Source organism: Triturus cristatus, chromosome 8 (genome assembly GCF_964204655.1).
Source record: "Triturus cristatus chromosome 8, aTriCri1.1, whole genome shotgun sequence".
Taxonomy (NCBI): Eukaryota; Metazoa; Chordata; class Amphibia; order Caudata; family Salamandridae; genus Triturus; species Triturus cristatus.
The window spans coordinates 205,457,828-205,480,763 of NC_140591.1; the positions used below are offsets into that span (position 1 = coordinate 205,457,828).

At 49.0% G+C, this 22,936-nt stretch overlaps 1 protein-coding gene across 7 annotated transcripts in view; it reads right to left on the reverse strand.

Annotated features, from left to right (window-relative positions):
• Window positions 1-21,032, reverse strand: part of SON (SON DNA and RNA binding protein) — a 722,851-nt gene extending 701,819 nt beyond the window's left edge. For 2 of the 7 annotated variants that reach the window (XR_014967657.1, XM_085621365.1), the window contains exon 1: window positions 20,814-21,026. Coding sequence is in view for 5 of the 7 variants with exons in the window: in XM_085621365.1 (XP_085477491.1) it covers window positions 20,814-20,893 (80 nt within the window). In the remaining 2 variants the exon portion in view is untranslated. Of the gene's footprint in view, window positions 1-20,813 lie in introns of all 7 variants that reach the window. The other 5 variants (XM_085621367.1, XM_085621368.1, XM_085621364.1 and 2 more) reach the window with 4 other exon arrangements.
• Between the last annotated feature and the right edge of the window lie 1,904 nt (window positions 21,033-22,936).

The window sequence follows — 22,936 nt, forward strand, 5'->3', positions numbered from 1 at the left end:
CAAACCTATCACATCTGGATTCAAATGTGTGACCTGTGTGACCTGCACGACCCCCCTAGCCCCACGCGCCTCTGTGGGCCCCTCTGCCTCCCCTCTCACTCGCCACAATTCAAACTACTCTGCCTCAGGAAGATGAAAGGCTGAGTTGGCCAGACAGCGATTCGACGCGCAACTTGCTAGTTATACACAGATCTCCATAGCAGGCTTGCAACGCCCGGAGCTGCCATGCTGTGTCATACTGGAATCAGGCCCCTCCAAAACAAAATACATTTTAAAAACGCACAACAGCACCTACATAATCGATCTCTGTAGGACTGGATGCAAACCTATCACATCTAGATTCAAATGTGTGACCTGCACGACCCCCACCCTTATTCCCCCACGTACCTCTCTGTGGCCCCTCTGCCTCCTCTCTCACTCACCACAATTCAAAACACTCTGCCTCAGGAAGATGAAAGGCTGAGTTGGCCAGACAGCAATTTGAAGCACAACCTGCTAGTTATACACAGATCTCCATAGCAGGCTTGCAACTCCCCGAGCTGCCATGCTGTGTCACACTGGCATCTGGCCCTTACAATAACTTGATTTATTGGTTTTAAGCAGGCAAATTGACATTCGAACAAACCCCTCTTCACCCATACATAGCTCAACAGACACCACCACTTGGTGTAAGCGACTCATCCCTAGCGTACGTAGCCAAAGGTGGTGATCACTGTCCATACGAAAAAGGGGGAATGTCCAGCATTAGGCCCAAAAAATTACAACATGCTTTGAAAGGGCAGTACCTAGGTCTGCACCCTGGCGAAACCCGCCCCTTACATACCCCCTCCCTCCCTCCCTAGCCCAACTCCCCCAAACTCCCCCCCCCACCACCAGTGTGCTACCCCTCCACATGAACCAGAAGATAAAGTGTCCACTATTCAGTACAGAAGGAGTCTGATGAGTGTGTCAGGTTAGCGTGTATGCGTTCCATCCCGATAATATACCACAGTTTGTATAACCACCCAGTGTGTGTCGGCCATGTTTGCGTGCCCCATAGCGATAAGATATGTTGTACTGCTGCGCCCATTGCTAGCCCCATTTGTTTCCCCCAAATGGATTTCAATGGGGAAGGTGAGTGCATTGGGCAACCATAGTAGAGTATAGACAGGGAAGCGGGGTATTTTGGTGTCGAAGTAAGTGTCTATATCAGCAAGGACTGCGCCCAGTAACCGGTCACTTCCCTGCAGTCCCATAGGATATGCGTCAAGGTGCCCTCCTCATCACAGCCCCTCCAACAGGTGGGGCTTCGATCTGGGTTAATTTTATTAAGGTGGGCTGGAGTCAGGTGCCAGTAAAGGGCGACCTTAACTGCAGCTTCCCTGCTTGCTGTGTTCCTGGCAGTATGGTTCGCTCTGTAGTAGATCTGTTGCCACTCTTTTAATGAAAGGCTCCTACCTAACTTCGTCTCCCACCGTCGCTGCAAAGCCGAACGCTCCAGGGAGGCCGGGGGTCGCAGCATAAGATATAGTTCAGAAATCAAATGGCGGTCAGAGTGCTTCGATAAAAGCCACTTCTCATAGGTCGTAAGGTGTCTACTCACTAAAGGGCGCTTGTCAGGTTGAAGTAACCAATGGCGAAGTTGAAAAAATTGAAATTTTTTGGGGGTGTTTAATGCTGTGCCAGTCAGTCAACTCAGCGTATGGGAGGAACCAGTCAGTATCAAATAGGTGTCCTGCAGATTTACAGGCCGAGACTCGCCATTCCGGAAACACCCTCGTGTCCAGTCCCGGAGGGAAGGCCGGGTTGTCAAATAAGGGCGTATGGGGAGAGGGGAAGGATGCAAGATGCCGCTGGGTCGCCACCGCATCCCACACCCTTACTACAGAGCATGTGATGGGAGATCTATTGAGATACCTTGGTCTAGCCGCAGGTTTCAGGAATTATATCTTCCACAAGGAGAGACCTGCCATCTCTCTCTCCTGGAACAGCCATCTCTTCTCTGACTCAGGTCTACTCCATTCCACGAGGTAGCGAAGTTGCACCGCTCTATAGTAGGTCAGTAGGTGATGAATCACCAACCTCCCTTCGTTCAGGGGGCGGTAGGCAATGTCTCTGCGGACCCTCGGGCGCTTCGCTGCCCAGATAAACTGGAGTAGCTCTTCTTGCAATGAGTGGATGTACCGCATGGGTGGTCCCACCAGGATGGTCTGAAAAATATATAGTATTTTTGGCAAAATGGACATTTTGACCGCAGCCACGCGGCCGAGTAGCGATAGGGGGCGAGTCTGCCATTTACGAAGATCGCGGGTGATTTTGGAGTGGGGGGGACGGAGTAATTTCAGGCAATTGTTTGGTCGGTGGATGGGGTCAGAATTATCCCCAAATAGGGCATTTCAGATTTGGGACGCAATTCCCCGAATCCTGCAACCGTGCTCTCTGGAGTATTCTCATTGAGGCCCAGCGACAACAGCATGGACTTCCCCACGTTAACTTTAAAGCCAGAGATTTTACCAAAGTCAGTCATCTCCTGTAAGAAGGCTGGGACCGAGCGGCTGGGAGAATCAAGAGTTGCCAAGATATCGTCCGCATATAAATTAACAGTGTGGCGTTTCCCCCCGAAGGGGATACCCGAGATGTTGGGGTTGTCCCGTATCCGTTGCGCTAGGGCTTCAATGTATAGCGCAAAGAACAGAGGTGAAAGAGGACACCCCTGTCTTGTGCCATGCCGGATGACGAATGGCCGGGAACTGACCCCATTGACCCGGATCGTCGCTGTAGGTTGATCATAGCAGCTCACGACCCAAGCCCTAAAACGAGTCCCTATGCCAAAATGGGCCAATGTCTTACCCAAAAAACCCCAGTCCACCCTGTCGAACGCTTTCTCAGCGTCGACTGAAAGCAAGACAGTATCCAGATCCATGAAGTGGGCCTTGTCTATTAAGTGCATTAACCGTTTGGTATTGTCACTGCTTTGCCTGTTGGGTATGAAACCCTATTGGTCAGGTTCGATTAAACCCCGGCAAGCAGGGGCGCAGTCTGGTGGCCAGGACACCCGTAAAGAGCTTTAGGTCAAGATTAAGAAGGGAGATTGGACGGTATGCTGCGCACTGAGTAGGATCCTTCCCAGGTTTGGGAATGACCACTATATTGGCCTCCAGCATATCCGCAGGGATAGAGCCCAGCCCCTCAAAGGAGTTAAACAGGCGGGTTAAAATCGGGGCAAGGGGCTGGCAAGAGGCTTTGTAAAAACCTGCCGAGAACCCATCCGGCCCCGGCGATTTCAGAGGTTTGAGGCGGGATATCGTGCCCACAACCTCCTCCACTCTAATTGGAGCGTCCAACGCTGTAGCACCAGTCGCATTTAGAGCGGTAACCTCAGACTGGCTAAGATAGGCCTTTCCCGAGCCGTCGACCGTAGGGTCTTTACTATACAAAGTGGCGTAGAACTCACAGAGGGCTTCTGCAATCCACTCATCGTCCTCGACCCGCTCACCGGCAGAGGTGCTGAGGGCCACGATTTTGGATCGTTGAGCCCTAGCTCGAAGTTTACTCGCCAGGAGCTTCCCAGTCTTATCGCCCCCGACATAGTAGGAGTGTTTAAGTCGTAAGACGGCATACTCCGCCCTGTCAAGGTCCAGGCTAGCCAGCTGGGCCCTGGCCGATTTCAGCTGTCGCCACCTTCTCGGGGCTCCGGTACGACTTTGAACTCTTTCGAGTTCCGCCACTTTGGCCGTCATCTCCTCTTTCTTTTCTCTGCGAATCTTGTTATCTGCCGCGGAAATAGCTATGAATTCCCCCTATCACTACTGCTTTAAGGGCCCCCCATAATGCAGTCAAGGGTACGTCCGGGGAATCATTAGCATCCCAATAGTCAGTGATTCATTTATGCACTTGTTGTAAAACGTCGGGACGTTGCAAGAGGGATTCCCGAAGGCGCCACCTCCCCTTTGGACGGTGCAGAGGGCGAAGGTCAAGCATGACAGTCACGGACCAGTGCGTTGAGGTCATAAAGTGATCTAGCCGAGCATACGTTTGATGTACATGGGAATAAAAGGAATATTGCGAGCTGTGGGGATGAGCCGCTCGCCAGAGATCTATCAGCCCCCTACTCAGTAGCCAGTCCCGTCCCACACTCGAGATCGCCCCCGAACCCCCTGGCGCTGACCCAATCGATCCTTACCAGAGTCCATGACTAGGTTGAGGTCGCCCGCAATTCAAATTTGCTGGTCATGGTGACGAAGGATTTCGGACAGGGAATCTGTGAGAAACGGCTCTTGTCGAGCGTAAAGGGAGCCCACAATAACTGGGGTACCCCCCTCCCAGAACCTGTAAGCCAGTAACCTCCCCTTGACCTCTGCTATTTTGTCCCCAATGTCGCCCCGAAAGTGTCGCGCCAACAGTATGGCCACCCCCCCTTTCTTATCTGGCATAGAGGAGAAGAACTGGTGAGGAAATGCTCGCGATCTCATTCTATGCCAGTCTTTGGGGAGTAAATGTGTTTTCTGCAGCAGACAAATCGAGGCCCCAGAGTTCTCTAGATAGCTCAGAATCGCCCGTCTCTTTATGGGGCTATTCAACCCCTTCACATTGAGAGTGAGGACTTGGGTTGCCATGGGAAACACCGTAGCTCTTTGAATGTGTGTAGGCTGGACACCGACCATTTGTGCTTAAGAGAAATCGACTCAGGGACGCCGCAACAATCTGGCTCACATTCCATGATGCCCTCTGCCTCTATAGCCTCCCCTCGGCCGCACACCGGTACCCCCCTCCCCAACTCCCACCCCATTCCATCCCCCCCACCCCCTGCGAAACAGTCCCAAAGACCAAACATTGTTCAATATCCTCAGCATGAGCCAAGGACAAACGGAAATAGAATAGCAGGGTGAACATGGTGTCCGGACGACCCGGGCCCCCCGCCATCCCCCCCCCCCGTGGTTGCGAAAGTGTGATGCTTAGTGCAGCCCCCCCATAGTGAGATTACGAAGAGTCTGGCCTAGAAGTGGCTCTTGTGACTGCTGCGAGGGTCGAACCGCGTTCGGTGGTAATCGTGGCACAATCCGGTTTCATGGTTGTCACAGGTGATAGACGACGTCCCCTCCGCTGCCAACCGTCCCTGGAAACGCGTTGCGATGATTTAGGAGAAGAGTCGGGGCTGCGTTGAGTAAGGCCGAGTAAGTCGGATACCTCCTGGAACGAGCGGAGTTGGTGTAGCCTGCCATTCCACCTGAAGATTAAGCGGAAGGGATGGCCCCACGAGTAGGGCACTCCATTGGCTTTTAGGAAGGTGGTAGCGTCCTTGAAAGCTTTCCGCTTCTGAAGGGTGATGGAGGCCAGATCCTGGTAGAGAGCTATGGCGTGCCCCTGATACACAAGTGGTTGTTTTAGGCAAGCTTCCTTTAAAATACGCTCCTTCAGGGGAAAGTCAGGCAAGAAGGCCAATATGTCTGGTGGGGGAGCCGGTGCCTTTCGCCCAAGGACCACCCTGTGGGCACGATCGATGCGGATCTCAAAGTCCTGGCCAGTCCCTAGAATGTCTCGAAAGAGGCCCTGGAGGTATTTGGTCACATTTGCCCCTTCCGCTTGTAATGGGACACCCCTCACGCGGATTTTGTTGCGGCGGGATCTATTTTCAAGGTCCTCCGCTTGAGCCTGCAGGTCAACCTGCTGATCCCTAAGTCGAAGATCTTCCTGCTGGAGCTGCTCGGCTACTTCAGATTTAGAGTGCTCACCGTTCTCTATGGCAGCCACACGCTCTCCCAGCTCGTCCACATTGCGGCAGATCTCTCGCACCTCCCCTGCTACCTCCTGTTTAAGTGCTTGAAAGTCTTCACGGAGGGTGTTCAAAAGAGATTCAAGAAATGCCCGGGTGATGGGCACCTCACCTTCATCCTGTCGAGTGGACTGCATTGAGGATGGGGGGGGTGGAGCTCCCCCTGTCTCCAGCTGCTGACCCCTTTGTGAGCATATCTTTCAAGGAGCGATCCCCCTTTTTAGGTCTCGCCTGACCCAGTGCATGCGCTGACCTGGCAAGACTTTTTGAGAGGTCTCCAAAAAGTGCTACCAGGCCAGCCTACAGCTACAGTGCAGGTGCGCGTGCCTCGATTACTTTCACAGCCGCACGGCCGCTTGGCATAGCCAATTGGTCTCGCTTTTGGGACCTTAGAAGTATTTAGTTATGCAACTGTTGCATGGCTAAACACTTATAAGGTCCCAAAGGCGAGACCTATTGGCTATGCCAATGCTTGTTCTTCATGTTGGCCATGGCGGTGCCACTAAAGTGACGACTGAGTTGCTGCCCGTTGGGTGGGGCAATAAAGCGGCTCGTGGGGTCCACCCCCAGTCTCCTGAAGAGGTGATGTATCCCAAGCTGCCGTCCCCAGGCCGCGGCCAATCCTCACACAAGCGGTCCCAGGCAGCGTCGGGAAGAGGGAGGGCAGAATTAGGCGCACTCGGGCCGTGATCCCAGGCCCGGTCGGCAGGAGAGGTGCACCTCAGAGAGCGTGGGAACACACAGCGCCACGAGGACCTCCCCCGCAAGACTGCATGTACCTCAGAGGAGTCCGTGGCTGATTTGTAGAGTCCTTTGGCTACCCCCTCTAAACCGGGGAGCAAGCCCACAGCCCACAGTCCCCAAGAGCTGTCAGACCCCAGAGCCCCAGACCAGGAGTATCGATCCTGAGGCCGCAGTAGCCGCTATGGCGATGTAAGCACCGAGGTTCGGACCAGTTCTGAGGCGGCTGACCAGAGTCCCACCGAGACCAAATCCAAAGGACGCCAATCGAACCAGCCCTGTGCGCACCGTTGGGTATGGCTCCGGGCGCGGAAAGTCACCAGCGGGCGGGCCTCTGGCACCACACTTTGAGAAGGGCGGCGCGCCCCGCACTGCCCTTATGGGGATTGTCCCCTGTATCACTGGACCTGTTGGGCACCGCCGTCACCTCTCCCCCACTCTGCGCACTTCCCAACACTTCTGGACCCGGGAAGTGTACCCGAGGCTCCAAGCTGTAACGGGCCGACCCCACTCCACTCCAGGCGCACCAACTCCAGTCGCAGCGGAGCTATGAGGGGAAGCGGCCCATGGGTCTGAAACTCCGAGCCGCACCCCTAGTCCAAGGCAGGCGCACCGTGAGCCACCTCCTCACAGCGTCGAGGCTCCAACTCCTGAACGTAGCGCCACGCCGCAGGCCTGCCCCCGGTAGGGAAGGTAAGTGAAGGCCACTCCCGGCCGCCCAAACGCACACCAGAGATGAGGGCGGGGGGAACCACCGCCGGGAGAGCTGCAGGAGCGGCGGCCCCCAGGTCCAGAAATCAAGGGTCGCTCCAGTCACCACACGGCCAGGGCCGCTGCACTGTGTATTGGAGGTCCATCGGCCTCTGTGGTGACTTGCACTGCTGCATGCCGCCGCCTCCAGTCTCCTTCGTCCCAGTTCAATAGGCTGGCGCGCGCCTGGAGGGGCACGCTCTGTGTCGGCTAGGCCGCGACCTCGATTTTCGCTCCGGCCGCCCAGCGCACCTCCAGCCAGGCGCAGGTCAGTACGGGGGAGCGCGCTCACCTCAGCACAGGACACGGTCCCCGCCTGTGTCGCGCTCCGGTGCGAGACCTGCCACACCGGAACTGCGCCTGAGACAGAACACTGGGCCGGTGAGGACACCCGCCGTCTCTCCCTGCCGGCTCTGCAGTCAGCGAACGGGCACCATGTTGCTGTAGAACGCCGGGCCCTCCACAGGTAAAGTCTTTGGATTCCGCCGCTCGTAAGGAACAACGGGCACCACGTCGCAGGATCGCTATGCCCCCTGATATGGATACAGGTTTTGCTGCAAACGTTGGGGGGCTGCAGGCACAGAGTAACCCGGGGTGAAGGGCCGGGGAGCCTCAGAGCTTCAAGTCTCTTCAGGTCGCCATCTTGGCCACGCCCCCCACAAAATAATATTTTTAAAAACGTACGAGAGCACCTACAGGATCGATCTCTGTAGGACTGGATGCAGACCTGTCACAAACAGATTTAAATGTGTGAACTGCACGATCCCCCTCCCCATCCATCCACAACGTACTTCTCCGTGGCCCTTGTGACTCACCTTTTCTCTCACTCCCTCATCACGATGCTGCTCCCACCTGTGGTTAGGTATTATTGAACACTATACGGCGTTGTGTAGGGTCTGAGGAGAGAACATTACACACAAACTTTCAGGCTGTGATCCATTATTCTCCGAGATGTCATCACCTACGCGGGGGTCAGCTGTAGGCACACTGTGAATAGAGATTACAAGCCACAACAGAAGTAGAGCGGTAACGGTAGCTCCTTCTCAAGCAGTGGAACCATACCAGAGAGGGTAAGAAACAACAACCAACATGAACTCACACGAGAACTACTAAAAATCCGGCTTTTCCCAAACACTGGGCACAACGGCGCTCAAGCTACCCCGCTGAGCGGTTTGTATAGGCGGCTTGTGGTCCTAACCTCACAATACCTTGCTTACAACCACAAGTATGAAAAAAACAAAAATGAAAAACGTAGACTCACTCCGATGCCCCCCTGTCCCTAACATCACTGAAACATGCTCAGCCAGTCCTGGCTGTTAGCATGTTGAGACGCCTGGCCGAATTACTTTTGTTACTATCTTGGCACCGGCGTGGGTGCCACGATTGCATAGAAAAAATAAAGAAGTAGAAAAGCATTTTTTTTTCTATTTCTTGCTTTTTGATGAAGTTGTGGCACCCGCGCCGGTGCCGAGATAGTAACAATAGTCATGAAAACACAAGGCAATGGCGGGCGGCCGCGAGCGAAAAAATTAATTAAAAGCTGTGATCTCGGTACCGGATGGGCAAACATGGCAGAAAGCGGGTATGGCGTGCTGAATGTAGCAAAGCACGTCGTGCCTGCAAGTAAGAAACCCACTAAAGAAAAGAGTACTTACAGACTAAAAAGAGCTTGTCTGGGTTTCCAAGTGTCCTCCTGTAGCCGGGCGCTCAAAGTTAAGCATGCACCCCACTCAGCAGCAGCCGATCAGACCCACAGTGCGCCCCTGCACGGCCGGGACCCGTGCTCCTCCTCACCCAGATTCTGCCGTGCAGTAGCAGCATGACTGCATGCTCCAAGTCACCGCCTGAGCTCACAGACGCCAGCGCAGGAGGAGGCCCTTGCTGCGTACGGGATATGGATTAGACAATCCAGACCCAAGGCGCCGTTGCTGCCCGTGCAGCCTCAGTGTTACATTGTAACCAGCTGTCCCACTCCACAGCGGCGGGTGCGTCTTGTGACCCGCACGCCATTCTCCTTCCTGCAGCAGCCGTATTACTATACCATTTTTTTAAATAAGTTTTAAAAAAATGCATTGTACAATGTAGAATACAAGCACGGTACAGTTTTACCGGGGCAATCGCTATTTTTATTGTCTCTATTGCTGCATCACGATTGGCTGCTGGGATCACGTCGCGTGGATGATACAACTTTCCCACCCACATGGACCCGATAGGACGGATTGTACCACTTGGGTTATGTGCTTCTGAATGGAATACATTCCACCTTATAATGTGTAGCAACTGAAGGAATAAAGCGAGAGACATTTTGCATGATGTTTGTAATAAATCATATATATTATTTTATATTGAGAAAGATTTTTGATTTATGTGTGAAGAGGCTCCTCCAGAGTGGTCCATGTTTATTTTAGTAAAATAGCTGTTGGTTGTGCACAGAGAGAGCACCCCATAGGTAAAACAAACAAATAAGGTTTGTAATTACATATTTTTTTCTCTCTTGATGAAGCTGTTTTATTTCTGTGTGATGAAGGCTCTTACTGTTTTCATTTTAGCAATGGAGTGGTCTGTCATGCATGGGTTTTAAAAGAGGCTCCTCCCGTGTTTATTTTAGTAGAGGAGCAGTTAGTTTTGTACAGTGTGAGCACCCCGTAGGTAAAATAAACAAATAAGGAAAGCGGGGGGAGCATAACGAGGCAAAGGAAGGCGAAAGGCATGGCTTATTCAACTATTAGGAGCATGGAACTTCTCCCCACCCCTCATTACAAAGGCACTACGTAGTAAGGGCGGGACAGCGCTGCTCAGTTAGCAAGCATGGGAAGTGAAGTGCTCCCAACTGAAGTAAACCAGCGCAAGCGCACGCCTCGCGAGGGGGGGGGGGGGGGGGGGGGGGGGGGGGGGGGGATGGCCTGCGCGATTCACTTTCGGGTGCGAGTGGCTGGCGCCGCGATCATTTATAACATATGGCGCCAGCCGATCGCTGCCGCAAGTGAATCTCCAGACGTGCACGCGTTACCATTGAAGGCAATGGAACGCGTGCAAGTTTTTGGCTGAAAAGCCAAAGCGACCGGTCTTTTTGCCTATGCAGCGCATGCGCGCTGCGGAGGCGAGACCTACAAATGACACTTGAATGGCAGTAAGGGTATCGCAACAAATTCGATTCTGCCTCCCAGCCTGGCCTCTCCACTTTATATTTGCATCTGCTCACTATACTGGTCCTGTTCTCTGCCGTCACCAAATAAAGCCTTAATTATATAAGGGTGGCATTAAGAGTACTAGATTCTACTCCTTTCCAGTTCCCGTCGTTAGATTTCAGTCTACTTGCGCTACCTTCACTAACAAGCATTTGCAATGCAATAGGTTTCGCATTTATTAAAGTTAGAGCTGTTGGCGTTAAAAATTACAATGCTTTTACTTTCACTATTTTATACCGATGACAATAAAGCTTCCATATGTAAAATACTCCACTGCAAATATAAAAACACAAGTAAAAAACATCTTCAACGCCAACAGCTCTAACTTTAACAAATGCGAGACCTATTGCAATCAGCGGCGCAACGTTCCTCACAAACATGTTTTACATCTTTATCTCGCAAAACTGCAGCGCTGCGTTCTCCTCTAAACCATAGCTCTCCATAGCGCATGTCGTTTAACCAACCTCAGCGTTTCATTTTACACGTGGCTTTTACATTTACATATCACTTTCACAAACCGCTGATCTTTTTATTTGTTTTGTTAGTGTGTGGCTTCTAAATAGCATATATGCTGTGGTATCCCACTTGTTAGCTCTCCATGGCGCTTGTCGTTTAACCAACCACGGCGTTTCATTTTTAGATACATATTGCTTTCACTTTCAGAAATCGCTGACCTTTTTATTTGTTTTGCTAGTGTGTGACTTCTAATGTTCGTGAAGAATATGTTTTGCAGCTTTATTTCGATTCCACTTTCATAACCTGCGGCGCTGCATTCTCCTCTAGATCATAGCGTCTATGCTATGGTATACCTGTGTTAGCTCTCCATGGCGCATGTCGTTTACCCAACCTGAGCGTTTATAATACCAGCAACTATTCATTGCAATACTCAAACACTGCACACTACTGCTACCAACTCCTCTTGCCACCATCTTTCTCTCTCAAATACATTCACTACACTACAAACAAAAACATTAAGCAAGATTGTAATTACAATGCCAATAACTAACTGCTGTGAGACCTGTTGCATTGCAAATGCTTGTTATATACCTGTATCCCCAGATATCGAAAAGTATTGGGAGCAACGGTTATCTACTGATCTCCGAATAAAATAGGCTTGTGGGTGAAAATCATCTCTAAAGGGGAATGTATGTGATTTATCGAAATGCATGGCAAGTCCCATAATGGATTAAAAAATGAGCAAATGTGCAGGCTACTGTATTTAGATTTTTCCACAGATCTTTAGGAGTAGACTGTTATATCGTCTGCATATAGGGACAGTGCATGAAGCGTATGGTCAATAGGGATACCTCATTCCACGGAGTCAGAACGTAAATGGCATGCAAGGGGTTCTAGCGCAAGCACAAACATCCCTGTCTCGTGCACCTTTGTAGAATACAGGCCTGCGAGATATAGGCTCCAGTGTGCTGGCTGTAGGGGAAGTGTACAATAATTTAACCCACTGGAGAAACTTGGAGGGGGATCCCAAACCTCATGAGGGTGGCCAGCATGTATTCCCAGCCAAGTGTATCGAAGGCTCAACGATAGGCACCCTGCTCTCTGGAAAATCTCCGTACAGGCAGCCATGATGTGGTAAAACCGGTGTGTATTTAGTGAGGTACATCTGGCAGAAACAAAACCACATTGATCTGGGTGTATTATCTCTGTAAAAGGGGGAGGGGGCGGCCAGAAAGTATTTTGCGAAGTATTTTGTATTCTACATTAAGCAGCGATAGAGGTCTATATGCAGAGATATCTGTATGGTCTCTACCAGGTTTAGGCAGCGAGGTCAATAGTGCCTGCACTGCAGTGGGAGGCAGTGACAATGATAGTGAAGAATCCAGATATAGCCTCTACAGTCGAGGAGCCAGCGGTGTAGTGAAAGCAGGATGAAACTCCACTGGGAGGCCATCTAGACCTAGGGTCTTGTTCCGGGGGAGTGCGCTAATAGCAGTACAGATTTCAGCAACTGTTATTGGCACTGCAAGCGACACCTTGTCATCTGCCGTCGCTTGGGGACAAGCTTTCAATCGCCTACGAGTTCACCGGGCTTGGGAACAAGTAAGGAGCTCTGTAGTTGTCGTAAAAGGCCACATTGATTTCGTTCTGAGTAGTTACACAGGTTCGCGCCGGGGGGACAATCTCATGTATATGTTTGGGCGGGGGCAAGCGGGAGCATTTCTAATCAGCCGTGCTAATAGTGTGCCTCAGTCTGTCTGCCTGGGTGTGTACTTTCTGGGTGTGTACGCGCGGAAATCTATGATACGCAACTGCTCATGGAGTTCCACATATTCAATCCGGGAGTCCTGGAGCTCTTTAGCTTTGTCTGTGCTCAGAGCCGCTTTGTACTCAAGCGTGACCAAGCCCTCCTCCAGCTGCTTATAGTCCCAGCTTACAGTCTGCCATGCTACCACCACAGAACTAATCACTGTCCCACGCACAACCACTTTGAATGCTTCCTATTCTATCATTGTAGAGGAGGTTGTATCAGTGTTGTTTAGGAAATAAGTGTTAATTGAGGACACAGTGTCACGCAAAACACGGTCTTCTAGGAGGTGAGGATCAAGTCACCATGTGGGAATTAGGGTGGAAACTCGCCACTAGGAGAAAATCACTACCAATTAATTGTGATCGGAGAGTGTTTTACCGATATAGGTCAAGTGTGTGTGATTTGCGCAAATAATGCCGGACTGCAGATTATACGATCTACTCGTGTGTCGAAGTAGAATGAGTATTTGCGGATGCCCATGTTGCGACTACACCATGCATCCCACAGTGACCACCCCTGGGACCAAGTCTGAAAAGCTCTGGCCTGACGGATTAAAGTTGCACCTTGCAGTGGGGGGGGGGGGTGACCGATACAAATTAGTGTCCAAGACTGCGTTAAAGTCCCCATCCAATATCCAGGGATATATAGTCTAGTCCGTAAGAACTGGGCCCACCTGGGTAAAAATGGTGGTGTGTTCGGGGCATAGAGGCTTCCAAGCACCACTGGTATACCAACCAGAGTGCCTTGGATCAGGGTGCACATGTCATTAGTATCTATACCTTCGTCTTGAGCAACAAAAGGGACCCCGTCCTGATCAAAATTGCAGCTCCTCGTGCGAACGCCAAGAAGTTTGCGTGGAATAATTGTCCCCTTCATTTCCTTTGGAGTTTACTAGCCTCTGAGGCAGACAGGTGGGTTTCCTGTAGGAATACTATATCTGCCTTTTCGCCTAGTCAATTGTGCATGTATTCTATGATGTTTATGAATAGACCCCATCCCTCGAACTTTCCAAGTGGTGAAGTTTTAGTGTTGGGTCACCGTCATGGGCACCTCCTATGTGTGTTAAAGTATGTGCATACTCCAGAGTCAGGCCTATTGTATCGTATCAATAGTAATCTGGCACCAATCAGAAACCCCAAGAACTCCCCTCTACAAGGTCCAACTGAAGAACATAGTTCAACCAAACATGTATAAATGCATACCTTAACCAATTTGCTGTGTAACGTGCAGCTGCACATTGGACCATTCAGGCACAACAGTAACGGTGACACCTAGGAGGACCTAGTGTACCCACCCTAAAAGAAACTGTGTCCCGGCCCCGGGGCCCAGCCAACCCAAACCTCAATGTAATACAAAAATAGTTACACCCAACCGGTTCAGCCCCAGTCAACAACATACCTGCTTGAATGCATATATGGAATCAAAGGGCAATTATTCACGCCCGGGAGTTGTACCCCAGCACATACATCGGCTACCCCATTAACACTGTGGCAGAGAAGAGACAGTAAAATACAGTGGGATCCAATGCATTCAACCTACAACCCATCAGCCCAGTAAGTCATTCGCCATCTGTGGTGTCATGGGTGGGAAAAGCGGCTGACTGTTGTCCATTTCCTAGTGAACCGTGTCGCCTGATGAGTTTCTCATCTGTAGGTATGCATGCCCCCTGAAGTGTAGCTGCAGGTATGATGGCTGCTCGTTGGCCCTCCAATATCGGCTATGGGGTGGGTAAGAGATCGTCCTTGCAGCGTCTGTCTTCTATGCCGGAACTTCGTCTGCAGTCTCCATGCGATGTGTGTGGCGGGACATTTGAGGTTTTCAGTTACAGGGAGTTTCAGTTACAGGGAGGTCAGGGAATGTATGTTCTATCCATTCTCATGCCACGGCAGACGTATCAAAGAAGGTGCTCTTTTGTTTGTGTATGATTTTCAGCCGGGTGGGGTACAGTAGAGCGCATTTCAAATTTAGGGATTGGAAGTGTTGCGTGATCCCATGGTAAGAGGCACGCCGGTTCTTAACGTCTAGGGTGTAGTCTGGAAACTAGGCGACATGTGCATTGTCTTCTTTGATTGTTGCTTTTTTACGTGCAATTCAGAGAATCTTATCACGATACTTGTAATTAGGTATTCAGGCTACCATGGGGCAAAGGAGTGCCCCCGGTGCTGCCCTCCTTGAGGGAACCCTATGCGCCCGTTCTACATAGAACAGCTCTGAGAGCCCTGCTGGGGCCACCATCATATGTAGCCAAGTCTCTATAAATTGGGTGGCATCAGGGACCTCGCTAGTTTCCGGCATTCCAATTATTCGGACATTATTTTGAAGTGAGCACCCTTAGGCGTCTTCGATCCTCTCCTCCAACACAGAGACCTGATGTTGAAACCGTTCCACTATTTCAGGCTGTTCCTTCTGACAAGGGACTAGGTCCTGTAGCGTTGTTGTATTAGTATTCACTTTGTCCGTGAGCTTCTTTTGGTCCGCTCTAAGGAGACTAACATCTTTAGAGGGACCCCCAATTACTGTTCCAACACCAAGTGAGACTCCCTAATTTCCTTCAAAATTCTATCTAATTTATCCTGAAATGATGGGGGATGAGGATAGCAGTTCTTTTTCTGGTTCCCACTGGGGAGGGGTCTGCTCCAGTGTGCTGTGTTCTTTCTGAATCCCTTGGGTCAGCTTGCCTTCCTTTGGTGCGTCCCATGACACTGTATGTAGCGCCCCCGTGGGGAGCGGGCAGTAGTAAACACTTTGGTGAGAGGTGTGTTCTTGTTTGCTGCTCCATGTCTCTGGTCTGTCACCTCCATTCCTGATCCCCACACGTGGGTTTTGTAGGGCCACCTCCAATCATGCCAGTTAGCACAGATCCCTGAAGCTGGGTGGCGGTAAGGGCCAGCCGGGGCTACAGGTTGGTGCCTGTAGGAGGGACATCTCTGGCAACTTGCACCTTTTGCCTCCTCACTGTGACACACTGCTATATTTGTAGGGCTGTCAGTATCCACACTGGCTAGGTAGGCCTGCCTCCAACCGGGACCTGACATGGCAAACAGAGATCACCCCGTCGCATCTCTGCTACAGTGCGACCTGCCCACGTGGCCACCAGACCAGCACGTCGTATATGGGGGGTTCCAACCAGGGCAGGGGCATACAGATGGACTGGGGAACAAACCGCAAAGTGGTTCTGTCGGAGCCCACCTACGGGCCAGAGGGCCCTGTCCCTTTACCTGCTGTGCCGCCCAAACGTCTTCAGTGTGCTGGTTTCACTTCTTCTGGGCCCACCATGTTAGCGGCTCGACGCAGTCTGGCCCAGCCCTCATGCGTCACAGGCTCCTCCACTCACACCGTCACAGGCCCAGCAGTGCTCCGGGCACTGCAGTAACTCTTGGTAACGCAGCCGTCGTACACTTCAGGGCCAACTCTAGTCTGGCCTCTCCTCCGTGTGGCCAGGAGTCAACAACTGGCCAAACCAGCGTCCGCGAATTTCCAGGACCTGCAGGCCAGTGATGGACCGCTTCCAAGTATTCCAATGGGAGGCAGGTCAAGGCAGTCAACAAGCCTTCACAACATCTACGGGCACCACACTGTGTTAAAATGTTAGTCTGCACCGCATTGGACCACTATCTGTGCAGTCTCAAGTCCGGGTGGGTCCGAACAAGCCCAGCAGCAACCAACAGCACGCAGTCCGGGATAATGTTTGCCTGGACCCACTTTCATCAGTCCCTGTATGGTCAAGGATCAGCTTCAGGGTGTTCTCCGGGACGATGCTGCAGTCACCACCAGGTCATGCAACACAGCAGTAAGCGTTGTGGGGATTGCGGTCCGCCATTTTCCGTCAGGGCCGATGGAGCAGGGAATTGTACAGTCTTGCGACAATGTTGTGGTGCCGGAACGGGGCTATAACATGCCCCCAAAGTGCAGAGTGACCTTTGCTGAAGTAACTGGACGAATGGGCCACAGAGGGCGGTTATGGTCTGACCTAGCTAAGACCGGCACTGGAGCTCCCCTCTCACGCATTCGCCATCTTCAGTGGTCGGCCACGCCCTAAGGTCTCAACAAACACCCTTAAGAGTATCATTGAACAGTCAACCTGTGGAAAAGTCTGGTTTGGCAGACGCGGTCCAAGCACCGTTGGAGTCAAACAACTGGTGGGGTTGGCTGAAACAGGAGTAGACAGTTAAGGGGGTTTAATGTACAGAAAGATTACGTACATCTTAGTGCCTTGGAGGTTTTACCAGTGATTCCAGAGCAAACGCGTCTGTACTTGAATGGAACCTACTGTATTAGCACGTACAGTTTCCTTTTTGTTGCACTAAAACCCTACGAGAATAGTATATATGTCAGTTGGAGGAAGAACAAGTAATTTCTTTGTCTCCCACTGTACACTTTGGAACTGGCAAGAAGATACTAAACACTTCTCCTTTTCTTTAGGTGAATGGCATAAATATGGATCTGTATTATTACAATGAAATACCAAACAAAGGTTGGAGAAGAAAAAAAGAAAAAGGACATTTTATCTATTTGTTGATTGGTTGTTACATTCTTTTACTGGGCTGGAGCTTACTTTTTCTCCAAAAGGTTTCTAGTTTCCCCGACAGTAATAAGGGGAAGGGCATCTCAATCAAATCCTTTTGCGAAACCTCTGCTGGACCGATTTCTAAGATGCATTTCTCACTAACTGTATTACATTCAAAGTTGTTTTAAGAATTATACAATTAATTTCCTATTGGCTTAACTTACTATTTACACTATTTGTTACCTCCAAGTACACAGACGTGGTTGATTCCATTTCTTCATGATGAGGGAAGATTTTTCTACTTTGCAGTATTGAGTTCTTGTTAAAAAGAACTAGGTGATCATCTTTATATGCATGTATCTTTGCTTGAACAGTCATCCTCATTTAGGAGTAGCTCCGGTAGCCACCTTGTCCATTTCCCTCATATAGCATTTATCGTCGCAATCTGTTACCACTTGGATACATATTTGCAACGTATTTGTACCTTCAAAAGCTCAGTTTTTCATAAAATTATCATTCATACCTTATTCACCGATATCATTTTTCCCCATTAGTGCCTTTACTGTATTTACAAAATATCAGGTAATAAAGCTCATATGACTTTTTACCATTACAGACAGTAACTTGTTGAACCTCATTTTGGGAAATGAATTGGATTTCCAAGTTACTGATTATTTCCTCTGACGTGGTCTTTAATGCATTCTTAGTAGTTGACCATCCAACCTTTATTTTTTAACATAAGTTCTCATCCCTTGAATGTCATTATTTTCAGTCACTTTTCCTCTGTTTGCAGCACATATTTGTGAGACTTTTCTTCTTCACACCTTTATCGGATAGCTAAGACTGCTTCTGCGGACCTCCCCGACTGCACTCATGCGGTACCGCAGTCCATCTAAATGCCCACGCAGTTCCTCAAGGTGTGCAACTTTCAACTAATTCAAGACTATGAAACAGGCGATTCCTCTTTCACAGTTCCAGTTTGCTCAGGGAAAACATCACCACATCAAAGGACATATTGGAATGCTATTAACTCCCACAAATTGGAAGAACTATTCAGTGTATAAGTGCTAGTGTGTAGCTATTAAAAAAATATGTATTATTTGTAGTCCAACATTCCATTGATGGTTGTTCCTAGTTGTGTGTGAAAGTAATATTAAGGGCAACAAGGTGCACCACCCAGATCATCCTGTTGTGTTACCTTTTCAGTGATAATTGTGTTCCACTATGTTGACAAAATAAATTTACGTAGTAAAAGCATCACTATTACGATCAATAGTGTCATGATTATAAATGTCACTGGAAATAAGCAATTAAAATGAACGCCAAACATCTTATTAACAATGCCCCCCCCCATAAAATATAAAAAAACAAGATTATCCATTTTAAAGCTAACGCACTCAGAAAGACAACGAACATAGTCACTGTAAACACCATATATCTCACAGCAATAGTAAAACATGGTTAACTCCTGCCATACAGTCATATCCACTTAATGACTTGTACAGTTAAAAACAATATTTATTTACACCGGACTAAAATAAGTGAAGAGTTTCAGCATCTGTGCTCTTCATTAACAGTAACGATTTTAAGAGTCACAAAGGTTTGACCCACAGGAGTTCAACAACGTTCCCAAAAGTACAAAACGAGATTGACTGCAGAGTTCTCTTTAAATTAGGTCAAATTCATGAGCATGTGACCAACAACATCAACCCAAAAACTGCATCAGCTTACTTAATCATAAAACATGTCTGAATATACCAACCACATTCCCAGATGCCCAACAATTAGCACCAATCATAAGCTTCAACCTTAGCAACCAACAATAATTAAAAGGCACAAAAAAAACACTAGACATAAAACAAGCCCTGGCAAAGCCAATAGGCCTGCCTTGCCAAGCTTACCTGGTGGTTAATTTATTTTACATTTTTATGGCACAAAACATTTTTATTGCACAAACATGCCACAAAACTAAAGAGAAAGCACGCTGTCTCCTAAATACGACAGCATAAGAGGGGTTTGCAATAAAAAAATTAAAAAAATAATAACGCATCATCTTAATGGACATGTATTACTGTTTATAATGGGCAAGTGTCCTTACAACAACTATAGATACCATTTTAATTTAATGCACAAAACAGAAATTATGGTTCCTACAGGCGCAAAAAAAAGTACTACTGGCTTAGAATTACTGTAACATGAAGACAGCTTTAACACGCAAGAATAAGTACAAAATATAAGCAAATAAATAAAAAAATAAAGAATAGGATTAATAAAAAGCATTGGCAAACCAAGGCACTAACTTAAAAGCTTGACACTGAAGTTCACTTGTGATCATGCATAATTATGTTGCTGTGGGCAGCAGCAAAATGGCAGCTAGACACCATAAATAAATGAGGCTGACCCCTATGTACGTATGTATAGGTCATGGGCCTTCAACGTGTCAGCCTGTCTCTATGCCACACAGAAAGAGGACTGGGTAAACTTCTTATGTGGAAAACTAGAGAATGCTGATCAAAATATCCATTCACTTTAACACTGGAATTCATTACAGCACTTGCCACCGAATTTTACACATTAATATTTTAAGCTCATGTATATTAAATTTATAAAGAGGAACATGCCAGTGATTTCCTCTCCAGAGCAATTATACAGCAGATAAACACAGTTTCTTAAAAGGAATTAAATTAACAGATTAATGCACACAATGTGGCAGATTCTGGACGCCACGCTTACAAATGTAATCTACCAAGAGACAACGGGGTTATTCTTATGGTATTACTCTTAACCTACATTATTGTTCAAAATATACATAAGGCACGTAATTCCACACTAGTTTCGTATTTCTTCCCAGCCATAGACAATGGAAATTTTTTATCCAGAAGATATAGTACACTGACATTTCTGTTGTTGATAAGCAATATGGATATTGATTATCAGGTAGGACTGATGTTGCGTGCAGCAGAAAAGGGGCTGGTTTGAATAACGACTCGCGGTGTCTTAAACTTTGTCGGTACATTAGAACCACGGACGTTAGTAAAATTACAATAAAATGCTGAAAATGTGTATGAACTCTCCTTTGAGGACACGTGACTAATTGTGGCAGATTGTAATACAACGCTAGACGTGCGCCGTCACCCTCGATGGGAGTAATGGTTCTGGTATTACGGTCAACAGCACATGTGCACCATGTTTTGTTTGTATTTCCGCTTGGTTGGTTTTCATGGAAATGCACTCACTGTTGTTTTGTGTTTTTTAAAGACCCAAAGGGGTACCGCTCCTCGGGACTCGTCCTATCAGAATAAGAGGGCCGGGCACGCTCAGCCCCATACGTTAAGTGGGCCCAAAGTTAAAATGCAGCAGCATTTCCTGGAGATGAGAACACACACGAACGGTCGCCGTTCCCTGAGCCTCTCCGTGCAAGATAACTGCTAATCTGCTCAATCCATATCCCACCCCCGAAGCTCCCTCACACCGCTCTCCTCTAGACCTTAACTCCCCGCCGAGCTCCATCTTCCTCCCACAGCTACGAACAACATTTGAGTACCCCAACTGACTACCACCTCAATAACAACCTAATGCTGCTCTACAACACCCTCTCCCTCGGGATACCTGCTCATTGTCTCCTCCTGTATCTCCTTGAATTTACTGACAACGAAGGATCTGAAGATCTCTTCGAAGTTGGCCGCCATAACTCGGCCGCGATCTACTCCGCGACCGCAGCAGATCCATCCCACAATGCAACGCTCCGGAAACGAGCAGCGGTCCAAAAGCGAGCGACAGCCGGTCCTGTCACGGGCGCCGACAACATAAAAGAGGGAACGTGTTCGTTCGTTGTTCAGTCAGTCTGCGGCTGCGCCCCGTAGCTAGCCAAGCAGCCATCTTACAATTACAACTCAAAGGAAAATATATAGTCGATTTTGCGAAATGTTAAAGTATTCCAACCTTTTTCATTTTTTAAGTAAAACGCTAATTGAGCTCTCTGTAGACAAGTACTCAGAAATCTGTATAGCATTTGGATAAAAAGTTCTGTTACTCTTTATTTTGTTTGGTGGTGCTCTAATAGTGAAACTATTTTGTTACGAAACCGTTGCCTATCATGTGTTGTTTCGATTAACAGTAACGGTTAAAAATAATAAAAACAGTTTGTAATTAGATAGATCTCCAGCCAAATGACCTGGCCAACCCTTCGTGTGTTATTCGAATTTACGGTAGTCCACCTTTTGGCTCTTCAAGGGAATGTGTGCCCTCGAGTTCATTTACTATAAAGTAAAACGATTGCTAGCAGCTGTCAACAAACTGCCCAACGTGCACATTTACCAATTTTTCTCGGTTTAGGAGTTTATCTTAGCCCAGATTTTGGTATTGTCTTTTTTCCATACAGGCCAACATTTTTAAATTAGGAAGTGGTAGATTTTGAAAAAAAAATTGGCAGACCTGTAAAGTACCACGCATGAGGGGTTAGGCTAACGTATTTTAGTGTGGTGGCTATGTAGTGAGCCAACTGACCACTACGGTATGTATTGTATCCACATGCATCCAATGGGCCAGGCGTGGACCAGAGGATATAAATAAACATAGGAGGATCACTCGTGGTCTGACTACAGATCCACAAGTACTGTGAGCATTCTTTACCGGCAGAACCCAAAGAATTAGACGCCTAGCCTTCCTCTCCAAACCCATGGATATCAACTGCGGAGTACCCCAGGGATCTTCGCTCAGTCCAACGCTCTTCAACATCTACATGGCCCCCTAGCCGCCATTGTTGGACTGCATGGCCTCAGCTAGTGTCCTTTGCCGACGACACCCAGCTCATCCTCTCCCTCACCAAGAACCCCACCACCACCAGACTCAACTTCCAGGAAGGAATGCAAGACGTCGCATCCTGGATGAGCAACAGCTGCCTGAAGCTCAAATGGGAGAAGACAGAAGTCCTCATCCTCAGAACTTCCCCGTCAGCATGGGACAACACCTGGTGGCCCACTGCCCTCAGCAGCCCACCGACCCCACGGACCATGCCCAGAACCTCGGCATCGTACTCAACTCCTCCCTCTCCATGAATAGACACGTCAACGCCGTTGATTCCAGCTGCTTCAACACCCTCTGCATCCTCCGAAAGACCTTCAAATGGATCCCCCCAAGCCAAGGAAGACCGTCATCCAACTTGCAGACTAGACTTCCGAAAACGCCCTCTATGCCGGGATCAATAAGTCTCTACTCCGCAAGCTCCAGACAATACAGAACACCGCAGCCCAACTCGTCCTTGGCATCCCCCGACACAAACACATCACCAAACACCTACAGAACCTGCACTGGCTCCCCGCCGAGAAGAGAGTCACCTTCAAGATACTCACCCCAACCTACAAATGCCTTCACAACACCAGACCCCAATACCTCAATGAGAGAATCTCCTTCCACGTACCCAAAAGAAACCTCAGATCCGCCAACCTTTCCCTCGCCAACACACCACGCATCCGCAGAGCCAGAACAGGAGGAACAGCCTTCTCCTACATCGCTGCCAAGACCTGGAACGAGGTCCCCATCGACATCAGATGTGCCCCCTCCCTGAACGTCTTCAGGAAGTCACTCAAGACCTGGCAGTTCGACTGAACGGAGCTGGTGCTCCAGCGGAAAAGGCAAATTTACATATTCTCCCTATGTCACAGACTTGACATCACATTAACTCATCCATACACTCATTCATTGGTGGGGCCCATAACACCAACACTCACTCG